The sequence below is a fragment of the Protopterus annectens genome, chromosome 12.part0, assembly GCF_019279795.1.
Source record: "Protopterus annectens isolate FY-2018-M chromosome 12.part0, PAN1.0, whole genome shotgun sequence".
NCBI classification, from domain to species: Eukaryota; Metazoa; Chordata; order Ceratodontiformes; family Protopteridae; genus Protopterus; species Protopterus annectens.
In genome coordinates, this window is record NC_056746.1 from 522,266,868 (window position 1) to 522,290,678 (window position 23,811).

The 23,811-nt window shown below is 37.7% G+C and overlaps 1 protein-coding gene across 1 annotated transcript in view; it reads right to left on the reverse strand.

Annotated features, from left to right (window-relative positions):
• TOM1L2 (target of myb1 like 2 membrane trafficking protein) overlaps positions 1-23,811 on the reverse strand; it is a 927,227-nt gene that overhangs the window by 306,925 nt on the left and 596,491 nt on the right. The window contains exon 9 of the mRNA XM_044088936.1: positions 5,626-5,743. Coding sequence (XP_043944871.1) covers positions 5,626-5,743 — 118 coding nt within the window. The remainder of the gene's footprint in view (positions 1-5,625; positions 5,744-23,811) is intronic.

Below are 23,811 nucleotides of genomic sequence, written 5' to 3' on the forward strand. Positions count from 1 at the left end.
ATATTCCTGACTGCACACAATACAAAATTGCTTTACAATACTACATGTAATTCACATCATGAACACTTTATACAATTTATAAGAAAAAACATTTTACTTGCAGTTACTTCTTCAGTCCCTTCAATGTACTTCTAAACATCAATGACAAAGTGAGTTATATACTTTACAGTTCACCCATCATTTAAACGGTCAACAAAATTCAAATCTTTCTCAGCTGCATCATGTTAAAAAAGCCACATTTCACATGTCTGATCCTACATTTAATGTGACTGATTCTTAACAGTCGCCCATTTAATCACTAAATCCACAATATTGTTGGACGTCTTCCTGATCATATCCATTCTCAATCTCAGTCTCTGGTTCAAATCCACAGTACCATCTTCTAATCCACTCCCATGCTTTTCTGAATCATTCAAGCATTTCCTATGAACAAATGGACTCTCTCTCTGTGGACTTTGCTATTAGTAGAAGGAAAAGCATTGCCACATCTGTGTTTTGGCTCACACTGTTGCCTTACCCTTTTTTATTCCCACCTTAGCCTGATCTGAATCCAAAAAATGTCTTGAATCCTCCAGCAAAAATATTCTGAAGACAGCTGGATATAGCAGCTTGAACCTCTCTCATCTGCCTCTCAACATTCTTGGATTACTAGGATAAACTTGCTTCTCTTTTGTTTGGTATACAGTGAATAATTACCTTCCACAAACACACTGCTGTTCCTACACAACTTTTTGTCAAGAACAATTCTTTTTGCTGATACGACTGCATCTTTACCGATACACGTCTTTCCTGTGGCTAGATTTGCAGCATACACAGAATATGCCCTTCCAATTAAAATCCTGCTGTGGAACTCCAGTCCATTCACTTATTTGTACTTCCATAAAATTAATAGTCTGTTCCTTCCAGTTTCTCTAGCACAGCAGAAAATGTCAGGTTTTCTATGCATGTTCTGTCATCTAATTCTTTTTAGACCAGTTCTTAAGAAGCCTCATACTCAAGACAGCATTTTCTTCATTTCAGCCTCTGAATTTTGTAGTTTTATCAACTCATCTCAACAACTAGTTAAAGCTTCTTTTTTTTAGCCTTTTATTAGACTGCATATATTCCTTCAGTGTTTCACTTAAACAGCTCTGGGTGCATTTGATTTATTTTCCTCTAAATTACTAGAAGCAGTCATCTGTACCAAAAGCTGAAACTAACTACTTTTGCTGAACAGTTTCTAAGATTCATCCCTGGTACAGTCTCTTTTTTACTGGTCAATTTTCTGTAAATTTTTTGGGATTTATTTGTTGGCATCTGTAGATCAATATGTATGTATACCCTCTAAGAAGCTTTCTAGGGGTTTGCACAAGTGTATAACTACTGAGCACACGCGAGCCTGCCATTTTGTACAGTCTGTCAATCAGTTTGTTTATATTTTGTACTGCTGCTATCCATCCTGATGTGTTCCTGCATAATAAAGTGGATAAACGAACCACCCCACCTGTTCGTCTTTACTTGGGAAGCAAGAGGAGCCACAGCATCCATGCAGTATAACAGTGCAATTACTAGCCAGTAACTAAAATCTAAACAATTAGATGGGTTTCACTGGCCTCCCACAATTGCTGTTTCACACTGGGATAGCACTAACCAACCTGTTGCTTATTGTGCAGCCATCTTAGATGTCCAGTGTCCTGCTTAATGTTATCCAACCAAGAATGTTTTCCATGTGACCCTTTCTGCAACATGCACAACAATACACTTTTCTTCATTAACTACCAGTTGACACAGTTTCCCACAGTCCAAGTTACCACAAATCTCTCTGAGCAATGGTCACTCTACCAAAGATTACTGAATCAATCTGTATGAACACAAGATCTTGCTCTCCACTCCTATCCCAGACACTGAATGCAATCAAAGTAAACTAGACTGATCTCAGCACTAGACACTATGTCACATCAGTGCTTACTGACTTTTCTTTTGACAATTCCTCCTCCTCCAAGAACCCACTGTGTCAGATATTACCATCCAATAAACTACTGTGAGCTCTGTCCTATGCACTAAATTTCCACCTACAAGACTCCATGCCTTGCTAAAGCTGCCACCCTCCCCAAAAGAAGCATTAACATGACCCATTACATTCAGCTCAGCAGCAGTGCCGGAGTCAATGCCAGAAATCTAGCTCAAGGTGAACTGATATGACCCTTGACCAAGTAAAAGCCATCTAACACATTCGGGAATGGCTTCAACTTACTATGCAGAAATTTATCATTACTTACCAAAGAATAAATCAAGATTAACAGGCAAAGTTTTGGCCCCATGTTGTTCCTAACAAATTATTATAAGGTTCCGTGAGAACCAATGTCAATTTTTTCATCAAATAATCTCAGAAAACTCTGATGTTCCTTCCCAGTCACTTTTCATTTTTCTTGCTTTATTAATACCTCTTCTACCTCTGCTAATGCAAGGCATTATGGGAGTGAATATTTCATTAACATATTTTGCCAAGCATGCATTTCTGAACATAGCTTTTACCCTTTCCAGTATTTTCTCCAGTGCAGTCCTTATACCCCCATCCCTCACCCCTTACCATCTCCTTTTCTGGAGCTACTTTTACCTGGTAAAAATATAATGTCCCTTCTTATTTTTAGTCTTTTTTGTGAACAGCCTGTGTTTCCTCTTTACCTCTCACTCCTCATTTTTTGTAATAAAGGATTTTATCCTCTGCCTCAGTTTTCTTAATACAGTGCTGGAGTTTTTCATTGCAATCATTTCTTGCCTCCTCCTGTACTACTTGCATTTCCAAAGTGAATAAAGTCTTCCTTCCAGTAATCCCAGATCTCCATTCTTTTAGTACGTCTCAATATTACTCACAGAAGATGCAAAGTGATATTGTCACTCAGTCAGTCTCTTACTTTAATCTGCTCCTGGGCCAACTGGGACAGTATTCTCCCTGAAGGACTTTGGGAGTGGATCAAAAAGGTGGCTTTGCAGTTAACACACAGTCTCTGAAATGTGCGAGCCTTTTGTCTCCTAGCAAAGAAAGTTGGTTTGGGCAAGATTGACTATACCTGCCTTTCTATCATCATTCTCCTGAAAGGCATTGCCAAAAAAAAGACCTCACCCTTAAGAGAGGGCAGTCTGCTGCAGCTCCTTAAAGGAGCAGAACCAAAGCCAGGCAGACTCATAAGGAAGGTAACATGGCTGCAGTCCTAAGCACAACACCCACTACAATGAAGATGTAGCGGGCTACATAGTACTCTACCTCAGACATGGTGCTAAGAACTTTTGAAGTGCCATGACCTGGTGCGAGTCAGGAAAGTTGGACACCTTCTCCATGGCTTCCTCCAAAATGAAAGACCGGAAATGAAAGGCTCAGTGTGGCAGAGGACTACATCTTTTCTATAAACCTGTCCAAAGTGTTGGATTCTCTCTAGAGGCACACAGTGACCAAATCATTCGAGATGGGTGGGTTGCGAATTATGTTAATCAGAGAAAATGGCATATTTGCTTTGGGATATCTGGGGTACCAATAAAACTTGCACCCACTCCACAAAAATTATACTCTTGCTACATTCCAGAATGGGACTGAATTACAGATCCATTTTAATCTGCCACACATAAGCATTAAATAAATGCCTTCAGGATAAAAGCAAAGGGTAGCAATTTGTCTTACTAGGACTTCCTTTGAGGAGGCAATCAGACTTAGGAAGAAAACCAGCAGAGGATGGACTAAACATCCCAGTTAAGCTAAAGGGAAGAAGGTTTTCTTCAGCCTCTGCTAGAGCTGAATATTCAAAAGCACAGGGAGACAATACCACACCATAACTCTTCAAAATTTTCCTACACAGGAGGAGTCACAAAGGCTACATTGTTGGCAAATTTTGGATAAGGACCATGCACAGCTCCAGGGGATGACAGGTCAGTTAGGCATTGAGCATGAGCTACAATGTTAGCTGCTGGACCACGATCTCAAGCATTCACGAAGGAACTGTTGGGCCATGATCTCAAATCCATGGAGTCTTCTTCCACGATACACTAAACAAGATTTCAAAATTCAAGGTGAAGACAGGAAGGCTGAGGGGTATGATCACAATAAATGGATGTCCAGCTAGTACAGACAACCATCAATAAATTATCAACAAGTGGGGAAACACTGACTGAATCTGGACAAAAGAATGTTTCCTGAAGAGTCAGTGGCCTGCCTCTCTCATGGCTGTGTGGTGGTACCTGCTATCCTAAAGTAAACAGAGAAAAATGAATGAACATAACTCAACTAGAGTGGTTAATTCAAACAAATTTACTGAAATTTCAATAAATGTGTGTATTAACCACCCAAGCTTTGAATTTTATAGACCTCGTGTGTTGTTTAGGTGGTTTTGGTTGTGGAATTTTTTGGCACCTTTTCCTCCTTGGTTTTAGAGAAAATAAATGAACCGCACATATCACTCACAAGTGCAACAGTCAAGCACTCACCTTCACTGGGGTACAAAGAAAAAGACCTGGAAGTTGACCTCTCTCCAAAAGCCAATGACCTTGGGGGTAAAACAACAAATGCCACTGCCAGAGCAGAAAACATGTGCACATTAAAATAAATCTAGACCTGGATGTAGCACAGCTGAGCACTGAGATCAATACATTCATTCTGTTTTCACAAAATGTCTACTTCCAGCATTTATCTTTCATGGTTGCTGAAAACATACAAGGAGCTGAAGCCCATCTTTCTGAGAACTCCCAATAAATTGAAGAGACAGTGAAAACTTCTTCCCTTTGCATTGTACAGTAGCACTAAAAACACATTTCTTGGATTGTGATCAGACACTTGCAGGCACACTTGAAACTCCTACACTTCATAGGCAACAAGTATGAACATTTTCCAAATGGGCATGTGCTACAAGGATATAAACCATGTCAGCAGCTAGACATAACTGGAGACTGATGGGGTGTTCATGCAGTCTAACTCCAGTATAGGGATAGTATACACATACCAAAGAGCATGTCTTTGTTTGCTGGGATCTTCAGATGCTTGGAATAAGTGTACAAGGGCATTAGAAGGAAGCACCAGAGAGACTCATCCATTGTAGATGCCCCCTCAACATAAAGCCCTCGCGCCTTCTTGTATACAAAGCACACTAAATATTCAGTGAATACTCCACATCCAAAACATGGTACAATAAAGTGCTGATGGATGTGCAACAGGATAATCCAGGACGTCACTGCAGGGTCTAATTCTACTTTTAGTTCTGGCATCTTATAACCTAATGCTACAGTTGTTTCTACTCATGTTTTTGATAGATGCAGTTCTGACCTGATACCAAAGGAAGATACAAACTGTAGAGATGCTAAACTCAGCAGGATGTACCGCTGATTTGGTAGAAAATCTACTAAACACTGGAGCACTCTAATGCCTTCACCATTCACTTAAAACCTGGTCAGATGCAGAGATCAGTTCCACTACACCAAATCTGTCATTTTTGTCTAAATAATGAAGGAAAAAAATATTCTTGCTTGATGATATCTCAAAGAACAAATTCAACAATGCTAGTAATAGCTATTAAGAAATGTAACAGGAGGACCATAAATTATCTTTAAATAGTACCTCACTACCAATGATAAAATCAAATGCTCAGCATAATAAACACCTACTTTTTGCGTTGATCAGCCATGGAGCTGTTCCTCGTCTGTGCAAACATGTCAAAATCATCTCGAGTGTTACAATGCTGTAATGTACTAAGAGTCCCACTAACATTATCTGTACCGACATCTGCAGAAGAGAAGAAAATATGTCAGGGTGGAAGAAATGCACATGTTTTATGATTACATCCACAGAGTAGGATTAAAGTAGCAGCATACACTGAACCAGAGATTCTGCACCACAACACAATATGAAGAATATAACGACTTTACTGGTTAGATTCAAAAGAAATTTCATTCATCTGACCAAGTGTGGCGCTAAGAGACACAGCACTTTAACAGGTACAATTTATGCAAAAATGTAAAAGACCTTCATAGAAAGGCACTGCATTTTATCTCATTGAGTTTTACATATAACCAACAAGTAAGGATTTCAAGCTACTGCCTGGCATAAACTTTTAATTGTGCTTAATACATTTTTTAAAAGGCTGAAAAGGTTCTGAGGTCAATATCTTCCTTTTGCAATGCTACTTTCTGCTATGATTTTTCTTTACCCCAGTAAAACTCTATTGGAATTACACAGCCAGCTATGAAAAAAATATTTTTTTCCTCATTTTCAGTAGGGAACTTTTCCCACTACTAATTTTGAAACTTTTGCTATTCATTTATCTATTAATTGGCTTGACGGTTTAATTCAAAATGGGCCATTTTGTGTGACAACAAACAGAAATGTGGATTATATTCTTTACCAGAAAAAACACAAATTATAGCCTCTGTATACCATTAATTATATAACAGCTGTCCCATTCTTCAGTATATCTCAGTCATTGCCAAATATTCCAACAAAAATGAAGAAATTAATTTACTCACCAAACAACCATATACAGTAATCAGTTTTACTGGAAAATGTGTTTTTGTCCCTGCACTCTGAATTTCTTGTACTTTTGTATTTCACAGGATAGGCTAGATTCAGATTTGCTGAATCTAGGCTGTTTGGTATTACTTGAGCACTACAAATCAGCCATCCTACATTAAGAAGGCCCCCCTGCACCCTTGTGGCATAAGTGTGCAACTCAGGACCCATCTGAGTTGGGGATTACTGGAAAAAGGCTCAGTTTTAGGCTTTACTACTGGTAAGCATGTGTTAAAACCATTTTAACTTCCCTTGTATTTAAGCCTCACATTTTCACGTACCTGTGCACCATGCAACAGGGTTTAGTGCTGTCATGTACAGACACAAAACTTTTAGAGACACAATTTTCCTTTAATATTTGCTAGATAACACTTCTTACCTCCCCCTGCCTCTGATAAATGCAGTTGCACACTGCTACCCAGCCAGCAAATCAGCTGTGCAATCTTAATATCTGATGCAGTCTTCCACCCTTAGCCCTCCACAGAATACCCACCTTAGTCTCACTAGCAAACCCTGGTCCATCTAGACCATACCCACTAGTTACAACAACATATACTTGCCATAATGGACAGACAGTTTCCCACCATTTCTCCAGTCAACCCAATTGACATGGGCATCCTGGCAATTGCCTCATTTATAACAACCACTTGCTTCTAAAAGCAAACACATACAGTATACAAGAGATGTAAATATACCAAGAAATTAGAATCAGTCCTTTCACATAAACAAGAAATACAACAGGTCGTCAGCACACACAACTCCCCTCTCACATAAGAAAGTCAAGATACATAAACCCACATATGCAGAGGTACTCACTAAGAGCCTACCAAAAGACCAGAGACCTCCCAAGCAGAAACATACACATACTGGTACACAAACAGAATCCATCACTACACAAGACATAAGTGTCTCAACAATTAAGCCGCTAAGGCAAAGCACCTCAAAACCTAATGTTCTGGTCATAGGTAACTCAATAGTGAGAAACATAAGTCCCCCTCAACAAGTTGAGGGTCATGGTCAGTTGCCTGTCAGGTTCCAGTGTCTGTCAAATCACACACATTCAAATCACTCAGCAACAATTACCGTTACGACTCTGTCCTACTACATCTTGGTGTGAATGACTTGACATTTACCTCTCTGGACTGTATGAACAGAGACATGACCGAACTCTCAAAATGTCTCAGGTAGGTATGTTCCTAGTCCTAAGCAGCATTCTACCTTCACCTAGGATGATGCTACAATACAAAAAGACAGATTTCAATAACTGGCTTAGCTTCTGGTGTTACTCTATGGGGATCCAGTATCTGTTTGCCTGGGAAGACATGATCAACAGTCCTTGCTGCTTTGCCAGAGATGGCCTTCACACCTGTCTCCTCAAGGTTTTTTGATAATGGCAAAGATGTTTGCCTGAAAAGGCACTACGGGGAAGGCAATGTCCAAGCAACAAAACTTCCAATGCAAACAAATCCACTAAATACAAACTCAAGGTCATGCTGCTTAATGCTAGGAGCTTAAACAGTAAACTGCACTCCCTGGAAGTACTCCTCCTTGGAAAATGCTGCCGTTTGTGCAGTCAGTGAGACTTTGTTCACGGCCACCGAGAGCACCCCAGCTGTATAAGGCTACAATGCCTTTCACACATTCAGACCCCAAAACGAGTGTGAAAGAACCAAAGGTGTATCCATCTTCACTAAATCCAAATATACCTAGAGAGACTGGTGAAACAGTACAACTCTCTTGAGCTACTCCAGGTCCAATTAACTATGGTAAAATACCCTTACACATCATCCCTAGCTACAGGTCCCCAACCATGAACCAGGAGAAGAAAAACACCTACCTGGACTTTCTAGAGTCACTCAGTATACAGCCAAACATCTTGTCGATGCGAGATTTCAAATATCCTATTAATTGGGCATCTTACATGAGTACAAACATGACTGCTACGAGGCTCCTGGAATTTGTCAATTCAGATGCTCTGGAACAGTTGATCTGCACCCCCACAAAGGGATCAAATGTCCTGGACCTACTGTTCACCAACACTATCCCGTGTTTTGCCCTCCCTTGTAAGGTCAGACTATAAATATATCTCCTTTGAAGTAAAGATCAAACCGGACACCCCCACAGACCTAAAAAAAAAAAAAAAAATGAAAAAATTTCTCTAAAGCAAATATTGTTACAAAAAGTATCAAAGCTCCTGCCAACATAGCCAACAATGACTGTTATGCAAGGGAATACACAAATGCCCTATACAGCAACTTAAACAAATGCATCGACTCGGCTGTACCTAACTGGAACAAAACCAAGTCCTCCTGAAAAAAACAAGCCACCCTGGTGGACTGCAAGTATAAATAAGTTATACAACAAAAAAAAGAAAGAAACTGATGTCTTAAAATAGGAGGAAACTTACTCAGAGGAAGAATACCCTCCACAGCTTGAACAAGCAAATCAGGTATCTTGAAGTATTCTTAGGCTAGCTACAAGTCTAAATTAGCATCTGTAGCTAACGACAATCATAAGGCACTCTTTAGCTATGTCCAAAACCTGAAAGGGATTGCCCAGCTGTGTGCCGAGCTTACAGTATACAGTACCACTCACACTAAACCTGAGGAAATTGCCAACCTGCTAGCCGACAGATTTGGCAATAACTTCACATACCTGTCCCCACCAGACATATCCCAAAAACACTCCTTACACCAGTCCTCTACAGGGCATCTCCAAACGGGTCATACAAGCACTCTCCAAGGCCAAAAACACAGCTTCTTTGGGACCAGATAGCATCCCATGCCGCTTACTAAATCTAAAACAAGACCTAGTGGAACCACACGGCACTCTTAAACCATAGACTGAGAACTGGCTTTGTCCCAGCAGAGTTGAATACAGCAGCAGTAATCACCTTGCACAAAGGGAGTCCATCAACTGACCCTGGGAACTATATACCCATAAGGCTAACCAGCCTCATCTGCAAGGCATGGAAAGAATCATGGACCTTAACCGCAAAGACATAGGCGACCTTTAAACTCTTGACCCGACCCACTTTGGTTTTGTCAAGGCTAGATCTTGCTTATTAAACCTAGTGGACTTCTTTGAGAAGGTCACCAAAGCCCTGGAAGAAGGAAAAACAGTACATACTGCCTATTTTGATTTAGTCAAGGCCTTTGAAACAATCCCTCATTTGGGTAGCATACAGAAACTCTCCCAGCTGGGGATTAATCCATACATTACTAGATGGATAGCCAACTGGCTCACCGACAAAGCACACGGTCAAAACTGGGGAGTCCACCAGTAGACCAGTTACCAGTGAAGTACCACAACAATCTGTGCTGGGCTCTCTAGTGTTTGGAATCTATTTCTCTGAAGTCCACATGAAGGCAGATGGCCTGAGGCTTACCAAGTTTGCAGATGACTGTAAACTGGGCTCAATCAGAGTCCCTCAATGATGTTAACATATTACAGAAAGTGTAATAACAATCAGATACAACGCTCCGACCCAGAAAACAGTGTTCCCACTAAAATAAATCAGAGTTAAACTTCAAATAAAGTCGCAGGAACACTCGGCTGCTTCCAAGACCAAATATCTTCCAAAACTCAACAATTCAAAGAACAATAACTCCCAGTAACCAAGGAACGTTCTTTATTTTATATCCAGTGAGCGCTTTCACCCATGAGGGCTTCTTCAGACTGTACAAAGTGTAGCATAAAGCACAGTCTTATATAATCATGACTCATTAAACAATCAACATTCAATTTAAAATTTAAACAGACAGTTAAACTGCTATCCATAGCTAAAACTTCATAAAAATGCTATCTATTGCTAAAACTTAATAAAAACATAGAATATAGCTTATGTTCATGTAAAATATTCATATTGCCATATGTCAATAAGTATTAAGAATATATACTACTTTAACATAGTTAACTTAACTTACAAGCATTATTCTTTTGAAATTTTTATCAGTAAGCATTGCTGTCAATGGTGTTTACAACAAACAACCACTTGATGGCAGCATTGTTATGACCATGCCTGACAAATATGATCTTCCAATTTTAATACTCATGGAAGAAACTTCATGTCATTCCTATGTAAACATTCCTCATATATTGTTCTAATCTAAGCGAAATCTATATTAAATAACAATGTTTATTAAAACATAACATTAAAAACAAATCAATGTACCATATATGTGTAAATACGGTGTATACTGAACAAACTACACCTGTTAAACCTTGAGACTAAAATCACCATCCACTACTACATTTATGTTCTAGTGGAATATATGTACGTTGTCATCATTATGATATATACTTCTTGGTAAAGTAGTCTCATGTTATGTCTGAGACATCTAATAAAATCTATACTTATAATGCCTCTAGAATGCTCTCTTTAATCCCCTCTTCTTGAGAAAGGGATAGATGTTAATTTTATCATTCAAGCCGGGGTGATCTGCTTTGCAACGAATAATCCATCTAGTTTCATATTCAAGAGTGGTAGTCTCTATGTCACCTCCTCTCAAAGTGCGTATGGCGTTCTGTATAATACAGAACTTAAAAGTATGATGTCTACCTTTCTTAGTTACATGTCTGGCCAGAGCATTCCTATCATCACATCTCCTTATTGCATAATTATGTTCCTAATTCTCTCTCTTAGCTCTCTGTTAGTTTTCCCTATGTAAAAGCCGTGCAGGCTTGACATCGAGCTAAGTATACAACATTTTCAGTCCTGCAAGTGGTGCCAGTGTGGAATGTGAAAATGTGTCCTGTGGTGGGTAACTTAAATTGTGTGTCTGTATTAATATATTCACATTGATTACAATTATGACAAGGAGTGGTGTTAGTGAGATGAGTTGTATGTTTATTCATGGTCTTGTGACATAATGTCCTCTTCAAATTATTCTTATTTTTGTAACTAAATCTAGGTAGGTCACTCACTAAACTGCTAATGTCGTCATCTATTTTTAAGAGATGCCAGTGCCTAGTTAGTATATCCCTGACTTCTGCAATGTCCTTTGTATAATGCATGGATATACTGACAGTTGAGTTCTTAACATCTTGTGTATTGTCTTCTCCATCTATATTATTTACATTATTCGAAAAATATGGACGTGCTCTTGTCTCTCTTAATTTATAGACATCATCAATTGTTTTGTCAATGTCAATGACTTCATAGGACCTCTCTAGTAATCTGTCCTTGAGTCCTGCTAACTCTTCTAAATAGCCAGATTCAGTGGGATTAAGTCTGGATGCTCTCATGACTTGTCCTTTAATGATGTTGTCAAAAATGTGCTTAGGATGCATACTGCTCCTATGTAGAACTGAATTCCTGAAACACTCTTTCCTGTGTATTGATGTATTAATGATGCCATTACTTAACTTAATTATATTTACATCTAGGAAAGATATATATTCCATGGAATATGACATGGTGAACTTTAAAAATGACGTCAAATTATTCACTTCCCTCTCAAATTCTAACAAGTCACTAAGTGATCCTTTCCATACCAGGAAGAAGTAGTCCACAAATCTTTTGTAGAAGACAACACTATTCTTAAAGGAAGGGAGATGAAACAACTCTTCATTCTCCCATTCAGCCATTACTATGTTGGTGTAGCTATTGGGACAGGGTGTGCCCATAGCTCATCTTTCTGTATGTATAATGTTTCATTGAAAATAAAAACATTATTTTCTAGAATAATTTCCAGAAACATAGTAAGGAGTTCAATAAATTGATTATCCATGTCTGTATATTTCCTAAGGTAGTTTGAAACACTGTTAATGCCTACTTCATTGGGAATAACCGTGAAAAGGCTTTTTACATCCAGGGTCACTAAACAGAGTTCTTCAACATCATTCTCATTAGAGAGATATTCATATAATTCAAGAAGGAACTGCTTACTGTCTTTCAAGATGTTAGCATTACTCTCCAGTACTTTCCTCAGGTGTTGTTCTACAAAAAGGGAGAATGGTTCTGTCAACCATCCACGTCCTGAGACAATCGGTCTCATGGGAGGGTTGTGGAGTCCTTTGTGTATTTTAGGAGACCCTTCAAAATAGGAATTAATGGATGTTCGACTTTGAGATACATATAAAAGTCTTTTCTGATTAAGTTACTTTTGACAAGGTCCTCAAGAGTATCATATACTCTGAAGATTCTTGTAATCACTTCATTGATGTTCAATACCTGATAACTGCCTTCATTAATCAACATATCATTCATGTTCCCAATATAATGTTCCATTACTCATAACAACTAGTGGTCCTCCCTTGTCCGCTGGTACTATTACTATGCTGTCGTCTTCTTTAAGTTTCTGTAAAGCATTTCTCTGTTTAAAGTCAAGTTATTCTTGTTGTGTTTGTTCACCTGGCCAGATTTCCTATTGGTATAGTACTCATATAGGTCATTCTCCACTAGTCTCAAATATGTGTCAATAACAGGATGCAAAGGAGGGGAGTATGTGCTGACAGGTTTAAATACATTCACTGCTCTATCCCTATCATTCTGACCATAATCAAGTTTCAATTGAAGCTTTCTAACAAACATTCTCACATCGATGACTGTATCTGTGTGCTCACTCATTCTGCTAGGTATGAATGATAGACCTTTCTCTAATACTTCTTTTTCATCAGAGCCTAATTCTTTATGTGATAAGTTTATAACTAATGATTCCCTCCCTTTGTCCACATTTTCTTTAGGGTAGGTCCCACTTGATTGGGTTCCATGTATTTTCTTTTTGCCTCCCCTGCTCATGGGCTGGAGTAGAGGGGACTGGATAGGTAAGGGACCTCCTGTATTGAGACTCTACCCTCTTTATCTTTCCCTTGCTCTATTGTTGTTTCTTTCTTTCTCACTATTGGCACCCCTCCATTCTTAGTGTTAATATTGTTCACAATATCTTTCACATTAGAATTGGAAGCACCTGAGAGATTCTCAATATGTTTACTAGGTATTTTAGTATGTATAACAATGGGGTAAAGATTTGAATTGCTATTCACTGGCCCATCTGTGTTGATCATAATATCATTTTCATGCAATACATTCTCATTTAAGTTAGTTTTAGTAAGTTCAGCAGTATCATTCAGTCTTAAATTAGTTGTGTTATTATTGTCAGCATTAACATTGTCAGTATTCATAACTCTCCTCACACTAGTGTCCCTTCTCATAGTCCTGGGCCAAGTGAACACATGGCCGTTTTTAAAGTCCAGGGTATCTCTTTCAATTTTAGATTTTTTCTGATTAAAAAGTCTAGTTTCAAAAAGAAACACATTGTCCATCATTCGATTTAGACCCATTGTAGCCTGAGGTATATTGTATGTGGCAACTATGGTTTGATGCAAAGCAGTCACTTTTTCACGTAATAAATCTTCCTCCGGTTTATGGAAGTCTATGAGAAGCTTCATATAGTTGAAGCTTAAATCAATGTTTAATTTCTGCCATTTTAAAAGAAGTTCTGGAAAATGATTACCTGTGGTAGGCATTTTGAAAACTTCATAATCCTCTGGGGATAATCCGTTTTTCTATACAGGCTTCGAAGTGCTGCCGTTGCAGTTGTAATCTCTTGAGCTTCAAAAAATCTGCCTCTAGCGTATCCAAGTCTTCCGATAGCTTCAGGAGTTCTTCCGTACTACCTTCGGATCCAGTATCACCACCATTGGGTTCAAAAAGTAACAGTTTATTCTCGCTTCCTCCTACGCACGGAACCTTCCTAACATCCGATCAGATGAGGAGTTGACTTCTGGCGTGTACGCCAGTTCGATGTCATCACAGGTCGCCAAACAAGCCATGTTCTCGGGGCAGGAACAAGATAAAGTGTAATAACAATCAGATACAACGCTCCGACCCAGAAAACAGTGTTCCCACTAAAATAAATCAGAGTTAAACTTCAAATAAAGTCGCAGGAACACTCGGCTGCTTCCAAGACCAAATATCTTCCAAAACTCAACAATTCAAAGAACAATAACTCCCAGTAACCAAGGCGTTCTTTATTTTATATCCAGTGGCTTTCACCCATGAGGGCTTCTTCAGACTGTACAAAGTGTAGCATAAAGCACAGTCTTATATAATCATGACTCATTAAACAATCAACATTCAATTTAAAATTTAAACAGACAGTTAAACTGCTATCCATAGCTAAAACTTCATAAAATGCTATCTATTGCTAAAACTTAATAAAAACATAGAATATAGCTTATGTTCATGTAAAATATTCATATTGCCATATGTCAATAAGTATTAAGAATATATACTACTTTAACATAGTTAACTTAACTTACAAGCATTATTCTTTTGAAATTTTTATCAGTAAGCATTGCTGTCAATGGTGTTTACAACAAACAACCACTTGATGGCAGCATTGTTATGACCATGCCTGACAAATATGATCTTCCAATTTTAATACTCATGGAAGAAACTTCATGTCATTCCTATGTAAACATTCCTCATATATTGTTCTAATCTAAGCGAAATCTATATTAAATAACAATGTTTATTAAAACATAACATTAAAACAAATCAATGTACCATATATGTGTAAATACGGTGTATACTGAACAAACTACACCTGTTAAACCTTGAGACTAAAATCACCATCCACTACTACATTTATGTTCTAGTGGAATATATGTACGTTGTCATCATTATGATATATACTTCTTGGTAAAGTAGTCTCATGTTATGTCTGAGACATCTAATAAAATCTATACTTATAATGCCTCTAGAATGCTCTCTTTAATCCCCTCTTCTTGAGAAAGGGATAGATGTTAATTTTATCATTTAAGCCGGGGGGGTGATCTGCTTTGCAACGAATAATCCATCTAGTTTCATATTCAAGAGTGGTAGTCTCTATGTCACCTCCTCTCAAAGTCATTATGACGTTCTGTATAATACAGAACTTAAAAGTATGATGTCTACCTTTCTTAGTTACATGTCTGGCCAGAGCATTCCTATCATCACATCTCCTTATTGCATAATTATGTTCCCTAATTCTCTCTCTTAGCTCTCTGTTAGTTTTCCCTATGTAAAGCCGTGCAGGCTTGACATCGAGCTAAGTATACAACATTTTCAGTCCTGCAAGTGGTGCCAGTGTGGAATGTGAAAATGTGTCCTGTGGTGGGTAACTTAAATTGTGTGTCTGTATTAATATATTCACATTGATTACAATTATGACAAGGAGTGGTGTTAGTGAGATGAGTTGTATGTTTATTCATGGTCTTGTGACATAATGTCCTCTTCAAATTATTCTTATTTTTGTAACTAAATCTAGGTAGGTCACTCACTAAACTGCTAATGTCGTCATCTATTTTTAAGAGATGCCAGTGCCTAGTTAGTATATCCTGACTTCTGCAATGTCCTTTGTATAATGCATGGATATACTGACAGTTGAGTTCTTAACATCTTGTGTATTGTCTTCTCCATCTATATTATTTACATTATTGAAAAATATGGGCGTGCTCTTGTCTCTCTTAATTTATAGACATCATCAATTGTTTTGTCAATGTCAATGACTTCATAGGACCTCTCTAGTAATCTGTCCTTGAGTCCTGCTAACTCTTCTAAATAGCCAGATTCAGTGGGATTAAGTCTGGATGCTCTCATGACTTGTCCTTTAATGATGTTGTCAAAAATGTGCTTAGGATGCATACTGCTCCTATGTAGAACTGAATTCCTGAAACACTCTTTCCTGTGTATTGATGTATTAATGATGCCATTACTTAACTTAATTATATTTACATCTAGGAAAGATATATATTCCATGGAATATGACATGGTGAACTTTAAAAATGACGTCAAATTATTCACTTCCCTCTCAAATTCTAACAAGTCACTAAGTGTTCCTTTCCATACCAGGAAGAGGTCGTCCACAAATCTTTTGTAGAAGACAACACTATTCTTAAAGGAAGGGAGATGAAACAACTCTTCATTCTCCCATTCAGCCATTACTATGTTGGCGTAGCTATTGGCACAGGATGTGCCCATAGCTACGCCATCTTTCTGTATGTATAATGTTTCATTGAAAATAAAAACATTATTTTCTAGAATAATTTCCAGAAACATAGTAAGGAGTTCAATAAATTGATTATCCATGTCTGTATATTTCCTAAGGTAGTTTGAAACACTGTTAATGCCTACTTCATTGGGAATAACCGTGAAAAGGCTTTTTACATCCAGGGTCACTAAACAGAGTTCTTCAACATCATTCTCATTAGAGAGATATTCATATAATTCAAGAAGGAACTGCTTACTGTCTTTCAAGATGTTAGCATTACTCTCCAGTACTTTCCTCAGGTGTTGTTCTACAAAAGGAGAATGGTTCTGTCAACCATCCACGTCCTGAGACAATCGGTCTCATGGGAGGGTTGTGGAGTCCTTTGTGTATTTTAGGGAGACCCTTCAAAATAGGGATTAATGGATGTTGGACTTTGAGATACATATAAAAGTCTTTTCTGATTAAGTTACTTTTGACAAGGTCCTCAAGAGTATCATATACTCTGAAGATTCTTGTAATCACTTCATTGATGTTCAATACCTGATAACTGCCTTCATTAATCAACATATCATTCATGTTCCCAATATAATGTTCCGTACTCATAACAACTAGTGGTCCTCCCTTGTCCGCTGGTACTATTACTATGCTGTCGTCTTCTTTAAGTTTCTGTAAAGCATTTCTCTGTTTAAAAGTCAAGTTATTCTTGTTGTGTTTGTTCACCTGGCCAGATTTCCTATTGGTATAGTACTCATATAGGTCATTCTCCACTAGTCTCAAATATGTGTCAATAACAGGATGCAAAGGAGGGGAGTATGTGCTGACAGGTTTAAATACATTCACTGCTCTATCCCTATCATTCTGACCATACCCTATCCAGTCCCCTCTACTCCAAGGGCGCTCGCGCTCCATGAGCAGGGGGAGGCAAAAAAGAAAATACATGGAACCCAATCAAGTGGGACCTACCCTAAAGAAAATGTGGACAAAGGGAGGGAATCATTAGTTATAAACTTATCACATAAAGAATTAGGCTCTGATGAAAAAGAAGTATTAGAGAAATGTCTATCATTCATACCTAGCAGAATGAGTGAGCACACAGATACAGTCATCGATGTGAGAATGTTTGTTAGAAAGCTTCAATAGAAACTTGATTATGGTCAGAATGATAGGGATAGAGCAGTGAATGTATTTAAACCTGTCAGCACATACTCCCCTCCTTTGCATCCTGTTATTGACACATATTTGAGACTAGTGGAGAATGACCTATATGAGTACTATACCAATAGGAAATCTGGCCAGGTGAACAAACACAACAAGAATAACTTGACTTTTAAACAGAGAAATGCTTTACAGAAACTTAAAGAAGACGACAGCATAGTAATAGTACCAGCGGACAAGGGAGGACCACTAGTTGTTATGAGTACGGAACATTATATTGGGAACATGAATGATATGTTGATTAATGAAGGCAGTTATCAGGTATTGAACATCAATGAAGTGATTACAAGAATCTTCAGAGTATATGATACTCTTGAGGACCTTGTCAAAAGTAACTTAATCAGAAAAGACTTTTATATGTATCTCAAAGTCCAACATCCATTAATCCCTATTTTGAAGGGTCTCCCTAAAATACACAAAGGACTCCACAACCCTCCCATGAGACCGATTGTCTCAGGACGTGGATGGTTGACAGAACCATTCTCCCTTTTTGTAGAACAACACCTGAGGAAAGTACTGGAGAGTAATGCTAACATCTTGAAAGACAGTAAGCAGTTCCTTCTTGAATTATATGAATATCTCTAATGAGAATGATGTTGAAGAACTCTGTTTAGTGACCCTGGATGTAAAAAGCCTTTTCACGGTTATTCCCAATGAAGTAGGCATTAACAGTGTTTCAAACTACCTTAGGAAATATACAGACATGGATAATCAATTTATTGAACTCCTTACTATGTTTCTGGAAATTATTCTAGAAAATAATGTTTTTATTTTCAATGAAACATTATACATACAGAAGATGCGTAGCTATGGGCACATCCTGTGCCAATAGCTACGCCAACATAGTAATGGCTGAATGGGAGAATGAAGAGTTGTTTCATCTCCTTCCTTTAAGAATAGTGTTGTCTTCTACAAAAGATTTGTGGACGACCTCTTCCTGGTATGGAAAGGAACACTTAGTGACTTGTTAGAATTTGAGAGGGAAGTGAATAATTTGACGTCATTTTAAAGTTCACCATGTCATATTCCATGGAATATATATCTTTCCTAGATGTAAATATAATTAAGTTAAGTAATGGCATCATTAATACATCAATACACAGGAAAGAGTGTTTCAGGAATTCAGTTCTACATAGGAGCAGTATGCATCCTAAGCACATTTTTGACAACATCATTAAAGGACAAGTCATGAGAGCATCCAGACTTAATCCCACTGAATCTGGCTATTTAGAAGAGTTAGCAGGACTCAAGGACAGATTACTAGAGAGGTCCTATGAAGTCATTGACATTGACAAAACAATTGATGATGTCTATAAATTAAGAGAGACAAGAGCACGTCCATATTTTTGAATAATGTAAATAATATAGATGGAGAAGACAATACACAAGATGTTAAGAACTCAACTGTCAGTATATCCATGCATTATACAAAGGACATTGCAGAAGTCAGGGATATACTAACTAGGCACTGGCATCTCTTAAAAATAGATGACGACATTAGCAGTTTAGTGAGTGACCTACCTAGATTTAGTTACAAAAATAAGAATAATTTGAAGAGGACATTATGTCACAAGACCATGAATAAACATACAACTCATCTCACTAACACCACTCCTTGTCATAATTGTAATCAATGTGAATATATTAATACAGACACACAATTTAAGTTACCCACCACAGGACACATTTTCACATTCCACACTGGCACCACTTGCAGGACTGAAAATGTTGTATACTTAGCTCGATGTCAAGCCTGCACGGCTTTTTACATAGGGAAAACTAACAGAGAGCTAAGAGAGAGAATTAGGGAACATAATTATGCAATAAGGAGATGTGATGATAGGAATGCTCTGGCCAGACATGTAACTAAGAAAGGTAGACATCATACTTTTAAGTTCTGTATTATACAGAACGTCATACGCACTTTGAGAGGAGGTGACATAGAGACTACCACTCTTGAATATGAAACTAGATGGATTATTCGTTGCAAAGCAGATCACCCCCCGGGCTTAAATGATAAAATTAACATCTATCCCTTTCTCAAGAAGAGGGAATTAAAGAGAGCATTCTAGAGGCATTATAAGTATAGATTTTATTAGATGTCTCAGACATAACATGAGACTACTTTACCAAGAAGTATATATCATAATGATGACAACGTACATATATTCCACTAGAACATAAATGTAGTAGTGGATGGTGATTTTAGTCTCAAGGTTTAACAGGTGTAGTTTGTTCAGTATACACCGTATTTACACATATATGGTACATTGATTTGTTTTTAATGTTATGTTTTAATAAACATTGTTATTTAATATAGATTTCGCTTAGATTAGAACAATATATGAGGAATGTTTACATAGGAATGACATGAAGTTTCTTCCATGAGTATTAAAATTGGAAGATCATATTTGTCAGGCATGGTCATAACAATGCTGCCATCAAGTGGTTGTTTGTTGTAAACACCATTGACAGCAATGCTTACTGATAAAAATTTCAAAAGAATAATGCTTGTAAGTTAAGTTAACTATGTTAAAGTAGTATATATTCTTAATACTTATTGACATATGGCAATATGAATATTTTACATGAACATAAGCTATATTCTATGTTTTATTAAGTTTTAGCAATAGATAGCATTTTATGAAGTTTTAGCTATGGATAGCAGTTTAACTGTCTGTTTAAATTTTAAATTGAATGTTGATTGTTTAATGAGTCATGATTATATAAGACTGTGCTTTATGCTACACTTTGTACAGTCTGAAGAAGCCCTCATGGGTGAAAGCGCTCACTGGATATAAAATAAAGAACGTTCCTTGGTTACTGGGAGTTATTGTTCTTTGAATTGTTGAGTTTTGGAAGATATTTGGTCTTGGAAGCAGCCGAGTGTTCCTGCGACTTTATTTGAAGTTTAACTCTGATTTATTTTAGTGGGAACACTGTTTTCTGGGTCGGAGCGTTGTATCTGATTGTTATTACACTTTATCTTGTTCCTGCCCCGAGAACATGGCTTGTTTGGCGACCTGTGATGACATCGAACTGGCGTACACGCCAGAAGTCAACTCCTCATCTGATCGGATGTTAGGAAGGTTCCGTAAGTGCGTAGGAGGAAGCGAGAATAAACTGTTACTTTTTGAACCCAATGGTGGTGATACTGGATCCGAAGGTAGTACGGAAGAACTCCTGAAGCTATCGGAAGACTTGGATACGCTAGAGGCAGATTTTTTGAAGCTCAAGAGACTACAACTGCAACGGCAGCACTTCGAAGCCTGTATAGAAAAACGGATTATCCCCAGAGGATTGCGAGTTTTGAAAATGCCTACCACAGGTAATCATTTTCCAGAACTTCTTTTAAAATGGCAGAAATTAAACATTGATTTAAGCTTCAACTATATGAAGCTTCTCATAGACTTCCATAAACCGGAGGAAGATTTATTACGTGAAAAAGTGACTGCTTTGCATCAAACCATAGTTGCCACATACAATATACCTCAGGCTACAATGGGTCTAAATCGAATGATGGACAATGTGTTTCTTTTTGAAACTAGACTTTTTAATCAGAAAAAATCTAAAATTGAAAGAGATACCCTGGACTTTAAAAACGGCCATGTGTTCACTTGGCCCAGGACTATGAGAAGGGACACTAGTGTGAGGAGAGTTATGAATACTGACAATGTTAATGCTGACAATAATAACACAACTAATTTAAGACTGAATGATACTGCTGAACTTACTAAAACTAACTTAAATGAGAATGTATTGCATGAAAATGATATTATGATCAACACAGATGGGCCAGTGAATAGCAATTCAAATCTTTACCCCATTGTTATACATACTAAAATACCTAGTAAACATATTGAGAATCTCTCAGGTGCTTCCAATTCTAATGTGAAAGATATTGTGAACAATATTAACACTAAGAATGGAGGGGTGCCAATAGTGAGAAAGAAAGAAACAACAATAGAGCAAGGGAAAGATAAAGAGGGTAGAGTCTCAATACAGGAGGTCCCTTACCCTATCCAGTCCCCTCTACTCCAAGGGCGCTCGCGCTCCATGAGCAGGGGGAGGCAAAAAAGAAAATACATGGAACCCAATCAAGTGGGACCTACCCTAAAGAAAATGTGGACAAAGGGAGGGAATCATTAGTTATAAACTTATCACATAAAGAATTAGGCTCTGATGAAAAAGAAGTATTAGAGAAAGGTCTATCATTCATACCTAGCAGAATGAGTGAGCACACAGATACAGTCATCGATGTGAGAATGTTTGTTAGAAAGCTTCAATTGAAACTTGATTATGGTCAGAATGATAGGGATAGAGCAGTGAATGTATTTAAACCTGTCAGCACATACTCCCCTCCTTTGCATCCTGTTATTGACACATATTTGAGACTAGTGGAGAATGACCTATATGAGTACTATACCAATAGGAAATCTGGCCAGGTGAACAAACACAACAAGAATAACTTGACTTTTAAACAGAGAAATGCTTTACAGAAACTTAAAGAAGACGACAGCATAGTAATAGTACCAGCGGACAAGGGAGGACCACTAGTTGTTATGAGTACGGAACATTATATTGGGAACATGAATGATATGTTGATTAATGAAGGCAGTTATCAGGTATTGAACATCAATGAAGTGATTACAAGAATCTTCAGAGTATATGATACTCTTGAGGACCTTGTCAAAAGTAACTTAATCAGAAAAGACTTTTATATGTATCTCAAAGTCCAACATCCATTAATCCCTATTTTGAAGGGTCTCCCTAAAATACACAAAGGACTCCACAACCCTCCCATGAGACCGATTGTCTCAGGACGTGGATGGTTGACAGAACCATTCTCCCTTTTTGTAGAACAACACCTGAGGAAAGTACTGGAGAGTAATGCTAACATCTTGAAAGACAGTAAGCAGTTCCTTCTTGAATTATATGAATATCTCTCTAATGAGAATGATGTTGAAGAACTCTGTTTAGTGACCCTGGATGTAAAAAGCCTTTTCACGGTTATTCCCAATGAAGTAGGCATTAACAGTGTTTCAAACTACCTTAGGAAATATACAGACATGGATAATCAATTTATTGAACTCCTTACTATGTTTCTGGAAATTATTCTAGAAAATAATGTTTTTATTTTCAATGAAACATTATACATACAGAAAGATGGCGTAGCTATGGGCACATCCTGTGCCAATAGCTACGCCAACATAGTAATGGCTGAATGGGAGAATGAAGAGTTGTTTCATCTCCCTTCCTTTAAGAATAGTGTTGTCTTCTACAAAAGATTTGTGGACGACCTCTTCCTGGTATGGAAAGGAACACTTAGTGACTTGTTAGAATTTGAGAGGGAAGTGAATAATTTGACGTCATTTTTAAAGTTCACCATGTCATATTCCATGGAATATATATCTTTCCTAGATGTAAATATAATTAAGTTAAGTAATGGCATCATTAATACATCAATACACAGGAAAGAGTGTTTCAGGAATTCAGTTCTACATAGGAGCAGTATGCATCCTAAGCACATTTTTGACAACATCATTAAAGGACAAGTCATGAGAGCATCCAGACTTAATCCCACTGAATCTGGCTATTTAGAAGAGTTAGCAGGACTCAAGGACAGATTACTAGAGAGGTCCTATGAAGTCATTGACATTGACAAAACAATTGATGATGTCTATAAATTAAGAGAGACAAGAGCACGTCCATATTTTTCGAATAATGTAAATAATATAGATGGAGAAGACAATACACAAGATGTTAAGAACTCAACTGTCAGTATATCCATGCATTATACAAAGGACATTGCAGAAGTCAGGGATATACTAACTAGGCACTGGCATCTCTTAAAAATAGATGACGACATTAGCAGTTTAGTGAGTGACCTACCTAGATTTAGTTACAAAAATAAGAATAATTTGAAGAGGACATTATGTCACAAGACCATGAATAAACATACAACTCATCTCACTAACACCACTCCTTGTCATAATTGTAATCAATGTGAATATATTAATACAGACACACAATTTAAGTTACCCACCACAGGACACATTTTCACATTCCACACTGGCACCACTTGCAGGACTG